This window comes from Mustelus asterias, chromosome 15, assembly GCF_964213995.1.
Source record: "Mustelus asterias chromosome 15, sMusAst1.hap1.1, whole genome shotgun sequence".
In the NCBI taxonomy this organism is placed as follows: domain Eukaryota; kingdom Metazoa; phylum Chordata; class Chondrichthyes; order Carcharhiniformes; family Triakidae; genus Mustelus; species Mustelus asterias.
In genome coordinates, this window is record NC_135815.1 from 86,082,216 (window position 1) to 86,099,143 (window position 16,928).

General features: G+C 42.9%; 1 protein-coding gene across 1 annotated transcript in view; it reads left to right on the forward strand.

Annotated features, from left to right (window-relative positions):
* The window catches only part of mthfd1l (methylenetetrahydrofolate dehydrogenase (NADP+ dependent) 1 like), a 153,912-nt gene that overhangs the window by 34,778 nt on the left and 102,206 nt on the right, over positions 1 to 16,928 (forward strand). The window contains exons 8-17 of the mRNA XM_078230279.1: positions 354 to 456; positions 1,562 to 1,659; positions 3,750 to 3,847; positions 4,049 to 4,222; positions 7,514 to 7,650; positions 8,711 to 8,757; positions 9,266 to 9,373; positions 10,088 to 10,162; positions 15,577 to 15,679; positions 16,095 to 16,171. Coding sequence (XP_078086405.1) covers positions 354 to 456; positions 1,562 to 1,659; positions 3,750 to 3,847; positions 4,049 to 4,222; positions 7,514 to 7,650; positions 8,711 to 8,757; positions 9,266 to 9,373; positions 10,088 to 10,162; positions 15,577 to 15,679; positions 16,095 to 16,171 — 1,020 coding nt within the window. The remainder of the gene's footprint in view (positions 1 to 353; positions 457 to 1,561; positions 1,660 to 3,749; positions 3,848 to 4,048; positions 4,223 to 7,513; positions 7,651 to 8,710; positions 8,758 to 9,265; positions 9,374 to 10,087; positions 10,163 to 15,576; positions 15,680 to 16,094; positions 16,172 to 16,928) is intronic.

The window sequence follows — 16,928 nt, forward strand, 5'->3', positions numbered from 1 at the left end:
CCCCCGCCCCCCCCAACACTGCTGACCCGCCCTCCCCCAATGCCAAGGGGCACTTCCCACTGTCCAACCCTCTGGAAGGCCCCCGATTGCCCCCCTTCACTCCAGCAGAGTCGGGCCGCTTGTTCCCAGTTAGTGGGGAGCTAGTGTAATCCCCACTCTAGTGAACCAGTCTGACGGGGGTGGAGGGAGGATGGGAGAATCCCCCCCCAGCTGTCCACTCCAGTGCCATTAGTCTGCTCTTTGCCTCTATCCGTTTTGAGCCATTTCAAATAAATGGATATACCATCTATAGCAGATAATAATATGTTCTTTCTAAAAATGATTGCAGTGTTTTATTTTTAATTTTGTGATAGCTCCACAAGAATGATGTGATAGTGGTGACCAGTCCTGCACCAGAGGGACTGGGAGAAGAATGGATAAATTCTGACAGAACTATAATCACCTACAATTTATCAGGTAAAGAGGCAGTTTGGACTGGCTGATTAACCACAGCCTTCAATTAGGTTGCAGGTTAAGGAATCGATTGAAAGTGGCTCGGTAAAGAAAAACTTGCATCTATATAGCATTTTACATCTCAGGATTGCCCAAACCACCTTAGATCTGAGCGTGTTACCAGTGACCTATGGCTGACTTCATCTCCCCCAATGCTGTTTGTAAAAGCAGATAAAGTGATTCTTAATCCAAATAAAATACAAGAAATTAGAGAACTGTCTTTGGTATTGCTGAAAGAATGGGGCAGATATGATCCCAGTTATGTAGGCCTTGTGTCCTAATGATTGTGGATCATATTAAACAGCATGCCCCTGGCCGCTTCCAACAGCAAAGTACTGACCGTACCGAACCAGCCCTTGCTTGCAAAACTTCGAACGTTTTGTCCAACGTTATCTATAATTCCGTGGTTGGACAGTACTTGCTAAACAATCCTGATTGTGCTGACAAAAATTACACCTGACAACCAATTTAAAATTATCAGTTGTGCTCTTATTGCAGCTCACTGTATGCAAAGAACATGGTCATGTTCTTCGCATACAGAAAGAGCATTGTGTTTTTTTGCACTGAACAAAAACGTGGCAGTTAACTGCTTCCTGGTGCATTCCCCATGGCAATGCCTTTACCAATCACAATCCATTTGCCAACCAATCAGCACTCCTCGTGCAGTAAAAGTTGTTGTTCTCTTTAGCATTGGTATTCTTATAAATCTGTCCCTATGAGTGCAAGATGAAAAAGCTTTAGTAACATATATGTTACCAAAGTTTTTTCATCTTGTCATGTCTCTTTTTTTATGGATTTCTCAAGTTCTGTATTATCAAGTAAGGTAGAAGTGCAGGGGCAATTTGAAAGCAAGTCCCTGAATCTCATTTCTTCCTAAAATGCTTATAAACTGACCACTGACAAAACAATCACTTTAGGTGAAAAAAAAGGCAGTTCTTTTGAGAGGCCGGTTCCCCCAAGTGCTCCTGGTTAGGTTAGATTTGATTCTGGTTCATAGATCATTACAGGATTTTAAGAAGAAAATTTTGAGTACGTAATTGACATCTGTTTTGTTTCAACCCTGCTGCAGATTTAAGTTCATGTTCCAAACGCCAGGATTTCCAGCAAGGTGAACCTAGGTCCCCGCATGATGGAATTGGACTCCTGACAGCAGCAATGCAGATCAAGGTTGGACAAATTTCAGATCCATAATACCTGGTCAGGGGACCTTTCCCTCCAGTTTTCTGTCTTATAAATTCAGAGGTCGGAGGAGTGAGAGTGAAGATTTTTCTCTATTGCTGTGATGCACATACTTGCTAAACGAGTATCACTAAGTACCAGTGTCTGAAATAACTGGCTGTAGAAGAGGAGGCTATTTCTATGGATTCTTTTTGAATCTCAATTATTCGCACTATTTAACACAGGGAGAGTATGAACTTTGATGTTTAAAACTGCAATCCTGGTTGTTTAGTTCAGCAATTCAGGAAGGATATGTTGGTCTCAACGGGTGCAGCGCAGATTTACCAGAATGACACTGGAGCTAAAAGGGTTAAATGCAAGTGTTGCATCGACTTCGTTTGTATTCCCTTTAGTATAGAAGATTAAGGAGATGATTAATATAAAGTGGGTAAGATGATTAAAGGAATTGTTAGGATAAATGGAGAGAAACTATTTCCTATGGTGGGACGGATAGAGTTTTGTTAGGTATGGATTATGGATTCAGGGTGGGTGAATAGAATATATAAATAAACCATGATCTAATTGAATGCTGGAACGGGGTTGTGAACTTTCTGCTCCGAGATAATTATGAGAATTGGGTTGTCTGTTCTCTTTTTTTTTGAGATCCTCTCATCTTAACTCCCATCAGCTGAGAGAAACTAAATTCAATTGATGTCCCCCAAAGCAGGATGTGTAGTGAGGGTGTTTAACTGAGCCCTAATGTAACACCAGTCATACAGGCGATCTACAACATCAGCTTCATGTTTAAGTTTTTTTTGCTCTTAAGATCAAGTCAATTTGGAGCTGGAATATTTGTGACCAAAAGGAAGTTAGAGTTCAGACGACCTTCCAACTAGAGGTGATTGGGGTTATACCCCTGCACTTTGTGATGCATCTGATCTAATCCAATCATAGCTGATCTTCTGCTTCAACTCTACTTTCCTGCCTGCTCCCCTTATCCTTTGATTTCTCTGAGTGACCAAAAATCTGTTTTTCTCAGATGGCTGACGCTTGATGCAGAATGATGCCTGTGGTGCTGGTTGAGTCCTTGTATCAGCTATGATATCTCAAGGAGTTCTTCCTCCTTGCTTTGCTCCAAGTTGGCTGAGTGGTGCCTCTTGAGCTACATATGACCAATTATGTCTCTCATGAAAAGAGATGCCTTATCGTCTTTTGTCAGCAATGGCTAATATAACAGGGTTCCCTGGAACAGATGGTCATAGCATACAGACCACTTTCGCTCTCTGCGCCGAGGATAAGTGCATAAGTGGCTTTTCCTCCAAGTAGGTCCACAGTAAGCCTGATCTGCATTGTCTTCTGGTGTGGTAATGCTTCAATTCTTGTTATTTCCTCAGCGTTACAATCTTTTGAGATCTCTGTGCACTTCCAATTCTGGCCTGTTAGCAGTCTTAATTTTAACAGCTTCATCATTGGGTGCCAAGCCCACAGCTGCCAGCACCCTAAGCTCTGAAATTTCTTCCCTAAACCTCTCCACACCTCGTCAATCCTTAAATTCTACCTGCATGGCTAGTTTTAGGTCACCTGGCCAAATATTTATTTGTGGCTCGGTGTTAGATTTGTATGATAATGCTTGTGTAGCACATTGGCAACACTTTTTACTAAACTAGAGATGCTATATTATGCATGTTATTGTTGTTGTAAAATGCCCTGTACTAAATATCATTGCAAAAGAACGGACCCCTAAAACCTTTTCATAAATGGGATGCTAAAAGGTTTTGGAGATAATTACTGTAACCATGAGACCAAAAGAGAAAATGCTGGAAAATCTCAGCAGGTCTGGCAGCATCTGTGAGGAGAGAAAAGAGCTGACATTTCGAGTCCAGATGACCCTTTGTCAAAGCTGGTCGTCCGGACTCAAAACGTCAGCTCTTTTCTCTCCTCACAGATGCTGCCAGACCCGCTGAGATTTTCCAGCATTTTCTCTTTTGGTTTCAGATTCCAGCATCCGCAGTAATTTGCTTTTATACTGTAACCATGAGCATAGTTTGTCCAGTGTTATTCCCTGAATATCATTTTATTTATTGGAAATCTTGACACAGAACACAGTCGAAAGCAGCACCAGATGGCTCAAGCAGGAACAGCACAAGACATGGAACCTTCGGCCCCTCAAATTGCAGCCCACCTTGCCTGTCCCCAGGTAAACAATCAAAACTTGTTTTACCTTTTGTCCCTGTGATATGGTTTAATGCAACTTTGTATTCACTTCCCCCTGTTAACCTACTGCGGGTAAGTAGGACACCATGTTGGAAGTACTTTCTTGTGTGTCTGTATGTACATGTTTTGGGTGTTAATCAGAACTCACTTGCTGGTCTGAATCCTCCGCTCAAAATGTTTTCAGTGATATAGAGATATCCAGAACGCAGACTCCCAAAGCGATTGGTGTCCTGGCCAAAGAGATTGGCTTGCGTCCATCAGAAATAGAAGCTTATGGATCGAATAAAGCAAAGGTCAAATTATCTCTCTTGGACAGGCTGAAGGAACAACCGGATGGAAAATACGTATTGGTTGCTGGGTAGGAACATTTTATTTCATTTTATTACTTGTTGGTACGAAACCTTTGTTTGTTATATAAACTCTTCTATAAACTCTTCCTTCCGAATCCCTATTTAGTGCTATTAAACTACGGACCCTATCACTTAAATCTCTCTGGAAAGACTGAAGAGACTGGGACTCTAGTCTTCTGGGAATGAGAAGACTGGAGGGGGCCCTGATAATGGGCTTTAAAATTATGAAGAGGTTCAATAGGAGAGGAAATTGCGGGTCCCCTAGCCGAGATATTTGAATCATCGATAGTCACGGGTGAGGTGCCTGAAGATTGGAGGGTGGCAAATGTTGTGCCTTTGTTTAAAAAGGGCTGCAGGGAAAAGCCTGGCTACTACAGGCCAAAGAGCCTCACATCTGTGGTGGGTAAATTGTTGGAAGGTATTTTGGGAGACAGGATCTACAGGCATTTTGAGACGCAGGTACTGATTAGGGACAGTCAGCATGGCTTTGTGAGTGGAAAATCATGTCTCTCAAATTTGATAGAGTTTTTTGAAGGGGTAACCAAGAAGGTAGATGAGGGCAGTGCAGTTGATGTCTACATGGACTTTAGCAAGGCCTTTGACAAGGTACCGCATGGTAGGTTGTTGCATAAGATTAAATTTCACAGGACCCAGGGTGAGGTACCTAAATGGATACAAAATTGGCCTCTTGACAGAAGCCAGAGGGTGGTTGTAGAGAATTGTTTTTCAAACTGGAGGTCTGTGACCAGCGGTGTGCCTCAGGGATCAGTGCTGGGTCCACTGTTATTTGTCATTTATATTAATGATTTGGATGAGAATATAGGAGGCGTGGTTAGTAAGTTTGGAGATGCAATCTCTAATTGCAATGAGATTTTGATCAATTGGGCCAGTGGGCTGACGAATGGCAGATGGAGTTTAATTTAGACAAATGCGAGGTGTTGCATTTTGGTAGATTGAACCAGGGCAAGACTTACTCAGCTAATGGTAGGGCGTTGAGAGTTACAGAACAAAGAGATCTCGGGGTACATGTTCATAGCTCCTTGAAAGTGGAGTCACAGGTGGACAGAGTGGTGAAGAAGGCATTTGGCATGCTTGGTTTCATCGGTCAGAACATTGAATACTGGAGTTGGAAGGTCTTGTTGAAGTTGTACAAGACATTGGTACGGCCACACTTGGAATACTGTGTGCAATTCTGGTCACCCTATTATAAAAGGATATTATTAAACTAGAAAGAGTGCAGAAAAGATTTACTAGGATGCTACCAGGATTTGATGGATTGAGTCAGAAGGAGAGGCTGGGTAGACTGGGACTTTTTTCTCTGGAGCACAGGAGGCTGAGGGGTGACCTTATAGAGGTCTATAAAATAATGAGGGGCACAGATCAGCTAGCTAGTCAATATCTTTTCCCAAAGGTAGGGGAGTTTAAAACTAGAGGGCATAGGTTTAAGGTGAGAGGGAGAGATACAAAAGTGTCCAGAGGGGCAATTTTTTCACACAGACGGTGGTGAGTGTCTGGAACAAGCTGCCAGAGGTAGTAGTAGAGGCGGGTACAATTTTGTCTTTTAAAAGGCATTTAGATAGTTACATGGGTAAGATGAGTTTAGAGGGATATGGGCCAAATGCGGGCAATTGGGATTAGCTTAGGGGTTTTTAAAAAAAAAAAGGGGCGGCATGGACAAGTTGGGACAAAGGGCCTGTTTCCATGCTGTAAACCTCTGACTCTATGAGAGATATAGATTAGATGTTTCCATTTGTAGGTGACTCCTAAGCTAGGGTCCATATATATGAGAGTTGCTAATAAATCAAATAAGAAGTTGGAGGGGAACATGTGGAACTTGCTTCTAACATGATAAATAGCATAAATTTATTTAAGGAAAGTTAGGTTAAGTATACGTGGGAGACAGAAATGGGAAATAATGCTGATACGGTCAATGAAGTAATGTGGGAGGAAGCTCATGTGGAGCATAAGCATGAGCATGCATCACTTGGGCCAAATGGCTTTTCTGTGGTATCAGTGCTATGTCAAATGGATTATCGCTTATCTTAACCAGCAAACGATAACCATTAGCCATTTGCCTTAACATCAGTTTCCAGCCCACAGCGTTAAGTGCTCTATTTATTACAAGCAGCTGTGCTTGCTCATTTGCACACCACACACCCCTCTAAATGATCTGGAGCTACAGTGTGTACTGACCACAGTTTAAATAATGTTGCAAGTTAAAGCGAGCAGAAGGTCACAACACTGAAGGAACATTGTTATATAGTAGAACATGAAAATAGATCTGTCATACAACAACAACTTGTTTTTAATTGGAAACTAGATTTACTGAAATGCTTTACTAAAACTTTCCATAGTGTTTCGCAGGAACATTATAAAGCAAAATTTGATACCTAGCCAAATAAGAGGTGGGATTTAAGGAGTGTCTTAAAGACAGAGAGAGAAGTAGAGAAGTAAAGAGACTTAGGGAGGCAATTTCAGAGCTTAGGGACATGAAAGCTTTAAGGCATAGCCACCAATGGTGGAGTGATTAAAATGGGGGTGCTCAGGCCAGAATTAGTTAAGCGCAGATATCACGGAGCTTTGTGGAGGCTTGAGGAATCGCACAATTGTTATAAGAGCAGGAGGTCATTCAGCCCATAATGTCTTCATTGCCTCTCCGATTGAGAAATTTGCCTAGTGTTGTTCCCCCGCATACTTCCTTTTCAGAAATTAGTCTATAATTCGTTTTTGAAAGCTTTGATTGAATCTGCCTTCACCACGTTCTCAGGCAGCTCATTCCAGACCCCAATCACTTACTGCGTGGAACAGATTTTTCTCGTGTTGCTTTTACTTCTTTTACCAGTTTCTTTAAATCTGTACCCATTTGTTCTTGGTTCTTTCAGGACTGGGGATAGTTTCTCCCTATTTGCTCCAGACCCCTCATGTATTACACTGCCTCTGGACTGCTCTGAAGCATCCACCAAGATTTGGTGATCAAGTATCTGGAGTACTTTCTTGTTTGTTTGCTTCTCCCTCTTGGTCTCTCTTGTGCTTGAATGCTCTTTCCAGAAATTAATAGTTGCAACCTGCTAGATTCACCCTGTTTTGCTCCTGATTAAGAATCACATAACATGTTAGATTGGTGCTGCATAACTGCACCTCTGACTGTCCTAACTGCTTTCTCCTGCAACTGAAGTGGAGGAGTCATGAGGAAGAAGCACAGAAGTGACTTCACCAGATGTCTCTCACATGGACTTTGGATGCTATAATTTCTTAACTTGCAATGTAAGAGTAACCATTCCCTGGTATATTCTTTACAGAATTACACCAACTCCTTTGGGGGAGGGGAAGAGTGCTGTGACAATTGGATTGGTTCAAGCGCTAACTGCCCATCTGGGTGTTAATGCCTTTGCTTGTGTGAGGCAACCATCTCAGGGACCAACATTCGGTGTTAAAGGTAACCAGATTAAATACATCTTCTCTAAGTCATTGAAACAATCTGATTTATGGAACAAACAACACAGAATTGTTCATTCATCAGATTGGCATGAGTGGATCAAATGCAAATAAAACTGCACAACAGCAGTTTCTTCGCTGGTTCTTTCTCCTGGTCACCTTAGTATGCGAAGAATATTGCTTTTGTAGATACTATTGTGGTTCTATTGATTCATCAATACATTTGCACTCTTTCCTCTTTTGAAAAGAAATCAAATTGATGCTAAGGATCTCAGCACTGTCCGGATTGGTTCAGCTGTAAATCTTCTCTTTGTTGTGCACCCTTAGAGTCTGAAAGTTGTGGACTAAAGCCCCACTCCAGAGACTTGAGCACAAAATCCAGATTGACACACTCAGTGCAGTACTGAAGGAATGCTGAAATGTTAGAAGTGCCATCTTTTTGATGAGTTGTTAAATTGAAACCCAACTTACCCCTTCAGATGGACTTAAAAGATCCTATGCATTATTTAAAAGGATCAGTGATGTTCTCCCTGTTATTTTGGCCAATATTCATCCCTTAAACAATATCACAAAAAGAGATCTTGTTTATTTATTTGCTATTTGTGAGAACTTACTATGCTGAAATTGGCTGCTGCATTTCCTATATTAGGACAAGGTGTTGGAGAGAACACTTTCATGAACCACTGTATCAGTTTGGCATATGTCCACTGTAGCAGTTTGACATATGGTGTTAGGGCAGTTAAGAGTCAGCAGTGATGGTGGGGGGCTGGTATCACCTGTAGGCCATATTGGGGAAAGTCAGTAAGTTGCTTTCCCAAAAGACATTAGTGAACCAGTTGAGTTTTTATGACAATGTGACAACTTCAGTGTCATTTTTGCCCTTACCATCTTTTTATTTCCAGATTTAAAAGAAAATAAATTCAAATTACCATTTGTGGTATTTTCTGTGAATCATTAATCCAGTAATATAGCTAACCAATTTATTGACGTGTAAATATTGTTGAGCAGATGGGAATCTGTATTTATTGTGTGTAACCAAAGTGATGATTGTCCTCTAACAGGTGGAGCTGCAGGAGGTGGATATGCTCAGGTCATCCCTATGGAAGAGGTAAGAGAACAGAAATTTAACACATGGGTTGGGATCATCCTTTACCCACAAAATGGAATCCTGAACATCAAATGGATTTGTAAATATTGCATAGCATTTACAATGCAGAAAGAGGTGATATGATCCAATTATGCTGATCTGTACTGTTGGTTGTCTACCACCTTTTATTTCATCTCATCCTATCAGTACGTCATTCTATTCCTTTTCCCCTCACTTATCCAGCTTATTCTTAAAGCATTTATGTTATGTTATCAAACACTCCACATTGTCACCATTCTCCAAATTTCTCCTGAATTTCTTGTTGAATTCATCAATGCACCCTTTCCTGTTTGTGTTCCTAAGACTTAGTTTTGCAGTTGCTTGGAGTCGGTGAGTGGCATAACACAACACAGAGGCAAACAGACCAGTGCAAAAAATAAACCTGATTTGAAACAACTTTTTAAATCTTATTTTGGTCCTTTTCATAATGTTTCTGTAATGACTGTTAATCAGTTTTTTTATATTGCAGTTTAACCTCCATCTAACCGGGGACATTCATGCCATTACAGCAGCTAATAACTTGTTGGCAGCTGCTATAGATGCTAGAATTTTGCACGAAGGTACTCAATCAGACCAGGTGAGCTGGGGAATTGGCGGACACTTATCAACCTGAAAGACACATAGTTTTTGAAGGGGTACTGGAGGTTCTCGGTTTCTTAACTTCTCTGTAGGTTCATAACTTGTTATTTTATGTTCTTTTTCTATTTCATTCCCATTCCATTGCCCAGTATGAGTCTTGGCTCATTGGTTACACATTCACCTGTGAGTCAGAAGGTTGCTGATTTTAAACCTCAAGCAAACCAATTTAATGCAGAGCTGAGAAAATGCTTCATTGTCAGAGGTGCTGTCTTTCAGATGAGCGGTTAAACCGAGATCTCATCTGCCCTCTCAGGTGGATGTAAAGGATCCCATTGCGCCATCCAAAGAGAGCAAAGAAGTCCTCCCAGTTTCCTGACCAATATTAATCCCTCAACCATTATCACCGATGAACAGATGTGTATTATGTTGTTGTTTGTGGGAGGGTGCTGTGCACAAATAGCTGCCTAGATTACAATAGTGGCTATTGTTCAGAAATGTTTCATTAGCTGTAAAACGCTTTGGAACATCCTGAAGTTGTGAAGGGTATAGTAAGTTACTATATAAGTTCAGGAACTTTTCTTTCTTTGATCAGCAACTTAGTTTTGACTGGATATTTAAGAGTTGGCATTGTGAATCTGAATAATGTAAGTTGAGACGATTAAATCATTGGGACTTACAGATGAAAATGTTAATTCCTGTCATTTTTTCCCAGGCTTTGTATAATCGTTTGGTTCCCACTATAAATGGGAAGCGAAAGTTTTCTCCCATCCAGCTTGCCCGGCTAACAGTAAGTAAAATATTTTTATTTTCAATCAACCCCAACCCCACCCATCCACCCCAGTTTTTAATTTTATATTTTCTCTTTTTCAAACTGCCACTTGAAATGATACCAGACCTCGAGGGAAGTTGGCTAGGCTTGTATTCCCTTGAATATGGAAGATTATGGGGTGATCTAATTGAAGTGTTCCAGGGCAAAAGTGGAAATCTAGAACCTTTCTCCCAAAAGGCAGATGATGTTGGGGGTTAATTGATAATTTCAAGACGGGGGCTTCTGACGAAGGCGCGACACCGCCACATCTGAGGTTGAATTTTGTTCAGATATCCACCCACTGGACTAAAAATTGAGACTGGGTGGGGAAAGGCCCTTAAGTGGCCGCTTAAGGGCATTATTTGGTGCAAGGGCAGTCTTCCTGTCTGCCCTGGCCTAAATTTGTGGTCAGGTTGGGGTGGATGGGATCCTGAAGGGAATCCCTTCCAAGCTTCTCTAGCCTGTCCTCACAACTGAAGTCCCACATCACTGATCCCATTTTAGTATATCTTCTCTGCACCCTCTTCAAAGCCTTGACATCCTTCAAGTGTGATGCCCAGGATTGGATGCAGTATGCCTACCAAGACCTAACCAGTAATTTATAAAGGTTTAGCATGACTTCTTCATTGACACCTATTCTCCGATCTCTCTGTCCATTGACAACAATGTAGATTCAATGAAGATTAGGTGCCATCCTAAGCAGCATGGCTATTGCAACCTTCACTGTGTTTTAAAGAAGGAGAAAGTGGCAGAGAAGTTTAAGGAAGGGAATGCTAGAGCTTGGGACCTAGACAGCTGAATGCCAGGCCAACTATGATAGAGTGATGAATGCACAAAAGGTCAAAATTGAAGGAGTGCCGATGTCTCAAGTGTTATAGGCCTAGAGGAGGTCACAGAACTATCATCACAATTAGTTATTTATCGTAACTGGTGTTTGTCTGAAAAGAAGAGTAATGCGTTTGCATTCTGGCTCCAATAAACATAACCATATCCCCATGAATTTTGACAAATACATTTTAAAGTTTTTTTTTATTAGTCACAAGTAGGCTTACATTAACACTGCAATGAAGTTAACATATTTGCTCTCAGCAACCTCGATCACCACTTTCAAGTTTGGGCTTCTCTCAATGTCTTTTGCAGACTGATAGCAGCTTAATCCGAAGCCTGTTGACATGCCCCCACTTGCCTTTGGAGAGTTGAAAATATTCCAACAGCAAATGGAGTGTACAAATTGAAGTACTGATCTGATTTGTTAAGATGAACTGATTCACAGAAGCAATGGTACAGACACAAGTACAGTATAGTACATGTGGTAAATTACAATTCATTCAAACAGGAAGACTTTTCAACAGAATTTTCCCAAATCCTTCTCCCCAGCTGTGGAATATGCTTGCCCAAGTATTAATATTTGAAGTGTTATCAAATGTCAGATAATTAGCTACCAATTTTAAATTGGAGCAACATCCTTGCAGATAATCTTTAGCAAACAGAATCTTTTGTGACTTGACTGAACTATCGATAAGCATAGATACTGTTATACTAGGATGGGGCATGTACATTGTTCCCGTCAAACCAATCATTAACAAGTGAATGGTTGTTGGAGCTGGATGCACATTTTTACACAGCGGGTGATAATTCAGGAGTAGGCTGCTTCGGAATAAAGTGTTTGAGGCCCATTCGGTGACACCTAAGAGCTGTGGGTGTTAATGCTTTTAAAAATGTTGTCCCCATTAATGAGTGCCTTTAGTCTGGTCAACTATTTAGAACTTAAAGGAGCCACCTCCAATTCCTTTAAAAAAAAAATTTGCCATTTGCCAAGCCAGAAATGTGGTGGTATCTGAAGGATATATGTGTGGCTGCAATCAGCCAGAAATCAGTGATTGAATGTCTCTCCTGCCTTTTTCCTGGTGGAGAATAGTCTAGGGTGACCTTGTCCTCAGATTGTAGTGATTGGAGGGGTGTGAGTCATTTTTGGATTCTTTACAAACCTACAGTAGAGATTGTAGTGCTCTGTAAATTTTCTTTCAGATAAATAGCCTGATTGGCCGCAGCCTGTGGAGTGTGTGTTTGTTTTGTACCGGTGAATTAAACTGAATTGGAGGGGTTCACCATAATGATATCTGGGCTAAAAGGAGTAAATTACAAAGGCAGATTTTGACAGGAATGGAGGTGAGAAATTAATCCATTCCGGCTGCTGGGAACAAAATGGCAGCCAGTGATACAGAATGTAATGATGCAATCAAATTCTGCCACATCAGAGGTGAATAAAATGATACACATTGGATAGTGCAAGGGAATTGAATAAGTAAATTCATTCCCCCACCCTTATAAATACATAAAAAACAGACTTTTGCAAAAAAAGCTATTAAAATTCCAATGTTTTGTTTTGCGTGAATTTGTTTTTATTCTCTGGAATGTAGTTGGTGCTAGTAAGGCCAGCATTTGTTGTTGGAACCAAACTATCCTTTCACTGGGTGGCTTGCTAGGCCACTTCCGAGGGCAGTTAATCGAACACATTGGGCCCGATTTTACCATTGTGTAAACGGGTGCGAAAACGTGGTAAAGTCGGGTGTGAGGCCATTGAGGCCATTAACACGATCCGCGCCTGCGTCTGTGCAGATTGCCACTTTACCGAAACCCGGGAATGGCGGCAAATGCATGCATTTAAATTGAATTAATGAACTGCCCGCCCGCTCTATCAGCATTTCCCCCTTTACCACCGCGTTTGCCAATCCGGAACCGCGCCGTAATGGACCTGCTGAATAAAAGTCTGAATCGGGCGCTCCAGCTGCTGAAGAGCACGTTCAGAGCTTCCAACGGCTCCCTGACTCAGATCAGTTGGGGGGGGGGGGGGGGGGGGGGGAGGCGGGTCAGATCATCCTCTGGTTGGGGGGGAGTGAGGCCAGATCGTTGTCTGGTTGGGGGGGTGGGAGGAGGAGGAGGCGGGTCAGATGTATCTCTGGTGAGAAGGAGGGGGTGGGGAGGGCCGATTGTTGTCTGGTGGGGTGGGGGGGGGGGGGGGGGGGGGGCGAGATTAGATGTTCCTCAGGGAAGTGGGGGGGAGGGTGAGTGAGGCCAGACCATTCTCGGGGGGGGGGGGGGGGGGGAAGAGAGAGAGAATAAGTGAGGCCAGATTGCTGTCAGGTGGGCGGGGGGTTCCACTGCCACTCTGCGGACGATCGGTGAGGGGGCAGGGGTGGCTATCGGTATGGGGGGGAGGGGGGTGGATAAGGGGGACAGTGATGTGTGTGGGGAGGTGGATAAGGGGGACAGTGATGTGTGTGGGTAGTGGGGGGGGGGTGGATAAGGGGGACAGTGATGTGTGTGGGTAGTGGGGGGGGGGTGGATAACGGGGACGGTGATGTGTGTGGGTAGTGGGGGGGGTGGATAAGGCGGACAGTGATGTGTGTGGGTAGTTGGGGGGGGGTGGATAAGGGGGACAGTGATGTGTGTGGGTAGTGGGGTGGATAAGGGGGACAGTGATGTGTGTGGGTAGTGGGGTGGATAAGGGGGACAGTGATGTGTGTGGGTAGTGGGGTGGTTAAGGGGGACAGTGATGTGTGTGGGTAGTTGGGGGGTGGTGTGAATAAGGGGGACAGTGATGTGTGGATAAGGGGGACAGTGATGTGTGTGGGTAGTGGGGGGTGGATAAGAGGGACAGTGATATCTGTGGGTAGTGGGGTGGATAAGGGGGACAGTGATGTGTGTGGGTAGTGGGGGGGTGGATAACGGGGACAGTCATGTGTGTGGGTAGTGGGGGGTGGATAAGGCGGACAGTGATGTGTGTGGGTAGTGGGGGGGTGGATAACGGGGACAGTGATGTGTGTGGGTAGTGGGGGGTGGATAAGGGGGACAGTGATGTGTGTGGGTAGTGGGGGGTGGATAAGACGGACAGTGATGTGTGTGGGGGCCATCATTCCCGCTTTTCGCTCCCAGGCCGCTTTCTCCGCTTTCTGCGGCCCGGGAGCGATCTCACATGGGCGTGCTTTTTCAAATTTTTTCCTAACTGCACACGCGCAGTTCAGAGCTCCGATCGTTTCAGCCGCGCTAAGCCCCACCCACAGCGCGAATGGGAGCCGCAATTTTTTTTTTTCAAGCTGAGTGCGTATGGGGGCGCCTGAGAGCAGATCTCCAAATCGGATCTGCATTCCACCCAGATTCAGCACTTAGAATGAAAATGGTAAAATCGGGCCCATTGTTGTGGGTCTGGGGTCACACACAGGCCAGACTAAGTAAGCAGGGTAGATTTACTTTCCCAAAGGATATTTGTGTACCAGATGGGTTTTTGCAACAGCGAGTGATAGGTTGATAGTCATCAATTGCTGAAACTAACTTTTGGCTTTATTAATTGAAGTCAAGTTCCACCAGCTGCCATGGTGGGATTTAAACCCCTATCTCCAGAGCATTACCCTGGGTCCCTGGATTACTATGCTACTATCTCCCCGAGGAATAATTCCCATGAAGGGCTTGTTAATCAGATTTTAGTGGTTTGGAAAAGGAAGTCATTTTTGGATTTTTTTCAAACCTGTAGTAGAGATTGTAGTGTTTGTAAATTTTGTTTCAGATAAGTAGTCTGATTGGCAGCAAACACTCTGTGAAGTGTGTGTTAATTTAGTGCCAAAGGATTAAACTGAGTTGGTTTTCCTAGGAAAGATACATTGCTCTCGTGAGGGGCATAGCACAGATTCACCACAATGATATCTGGTCTGAAAAAGATTAAATTGAGGGCTGGGTGCAGAGTTTGTACTTGTATTCTCCTGAGTATAGAAACTTAAAGGGTGATTGAATGGTGTTTTGGATAATCAAAATTGATAAAGTAGGTAGGGAAACTATGTCATGTAATGGAGAGGGGGGCATAATCTATATTGCTAAGCTATTCGGGGTGATGTCCAGAAGCCCTTCTTTAGACAAAGGAAATCTAGAGCACTCTCTTCCAAAAAGTCCAGGTCAGTTCAAAACCTGAGATTGGTAGATTCTTGTTCAGCATGGATATTAAAAGATTTGGAACCAAGGTGAGTAAATGAAGTTGTATACAAGGTCTGATTGAACCATGGAACAGGCTCGAGGGATTGAATGATGTTCTGTTCTTGCTCTGTTAATGTACTGTGGTGTTGTATGGCCCATCAGATTTGACTTGTCCTACACACTTACCTACTAAAATAAACTATTTGTCTATTTAAACACTTCATTTATCTACACAATCTATTCCATTTGCTCTGTGGTGGAGGGTGAGTTGATTTAATATTACCGTACACTGTCTGATTTCTTTTTGCGAGGTTGATTTTCTGTTTTGATCAAGTGGATTCTGTGTAAAGAGTGAATGGTTAATCATGGTAAATGCTGACCTGTAGCAACCACCCAAGTTGCAACTTTTTGTGCCTTTTCCACTGCAGCGATTGGGGATCCGGAAAAAGATCCCTGACACACTGACACCCGAAGAAGTCTCGAAATTTGCTCGTTTGGACATTGATCCATCTACAATTACCTGGCAACGAGGTGAGAGGTTTTTAAAAAAAATCCATCATTAATGTTATGTTTTGTTAAGGTTGGAGCAAAGGGAAAGGTAATCACCTCGTGTGAAATTGTTTACATGCTTCAACCTCAAAGGAGGAATTTGTGAATAAGCTGATTGTCGATGTTGAGTGACTCCAATTCCAGGGACTTTCAACCTTCCACTTGTATGAATGGGAGAAAAGCAAGAACATGCATTCATGATCACAAGATGATCCAAGTTGCTTTACAACCATTGAAGTACTTTAACTGTAGTAATGTAAGAAATGTGGCAGCCAATTTACACAGCATGGTTACACAAACAAGGATGTGTCTCCCCTGACTCTTGCTGCACCTCTCCCTCCCCGTGTCTTTGTAACCTGAGAGAGTATAATTATTTATATTCACTTTGTTTTCCCAGTGGTTGATACAAATGATCGTTTCTTGCGTAAAATGACGATTGGGCTGTCAAGTACGGAGAAGGGATTTGTCAGAGAGGTACGGAGTGTTTTGTGCACAGCCATATTTTATAGTGATGAGCTGCAGTAACGTTCATTTGCGACACTTAGAAATAACCTTGTATTCAGTGGAGCTGATTGATGTAGTTCAAATTAGGACAATGGACATTGAGCCATTGGGGTTGTATGACATTAGACTGGCACCAGTTCAGCTACTTCTGACTTGTGCAAGTGCCCTTCTTTGGTGATGCATTGGGCAGGCTGTCTCCAGCAGTGTTACTGATTCGAATTTCCTGCCTTGAAGTCTAACCTTTCTGAACACTGTTGGTAAGGGACCAATGTCACTGGCTGAGGGTCCTCTGCTCCTTGCCTAATACTGTGGCAGCGATGGGGGGGCATCATATTGTTGGCTTGTTCCGGCTTGCATGCATTGAGCACCGGCACCCAACGTTGAACTTGCCCTCATTGGCTGCGGTGCACTAACAGAGCTTCGGGGAGAACCAATACATAAGATAGGCAGTGATTACTTGTGGCTCTTTCTCAAAGCTTTTGATAAAGGCTTTATCTCAGGCACACAGATAAGCACCTTAAAAGAAGTTGCGAGAGACTTGGCAGAATTCCTGAAACAAATTGTTTAACCAGTACTGCCACCGAGTGGCTGCAAATTAAATTTTCCTCTGATGGTGCCGAGTAGTGGAGAGAATAAAAGAGCCTAGGCTGTGGGAGGAATTTGCACCTCTGTGAGAGAAAGAGAGCAAGGTAAGCAGGGTTAATTGAAAGAGCTCACATGGACATTA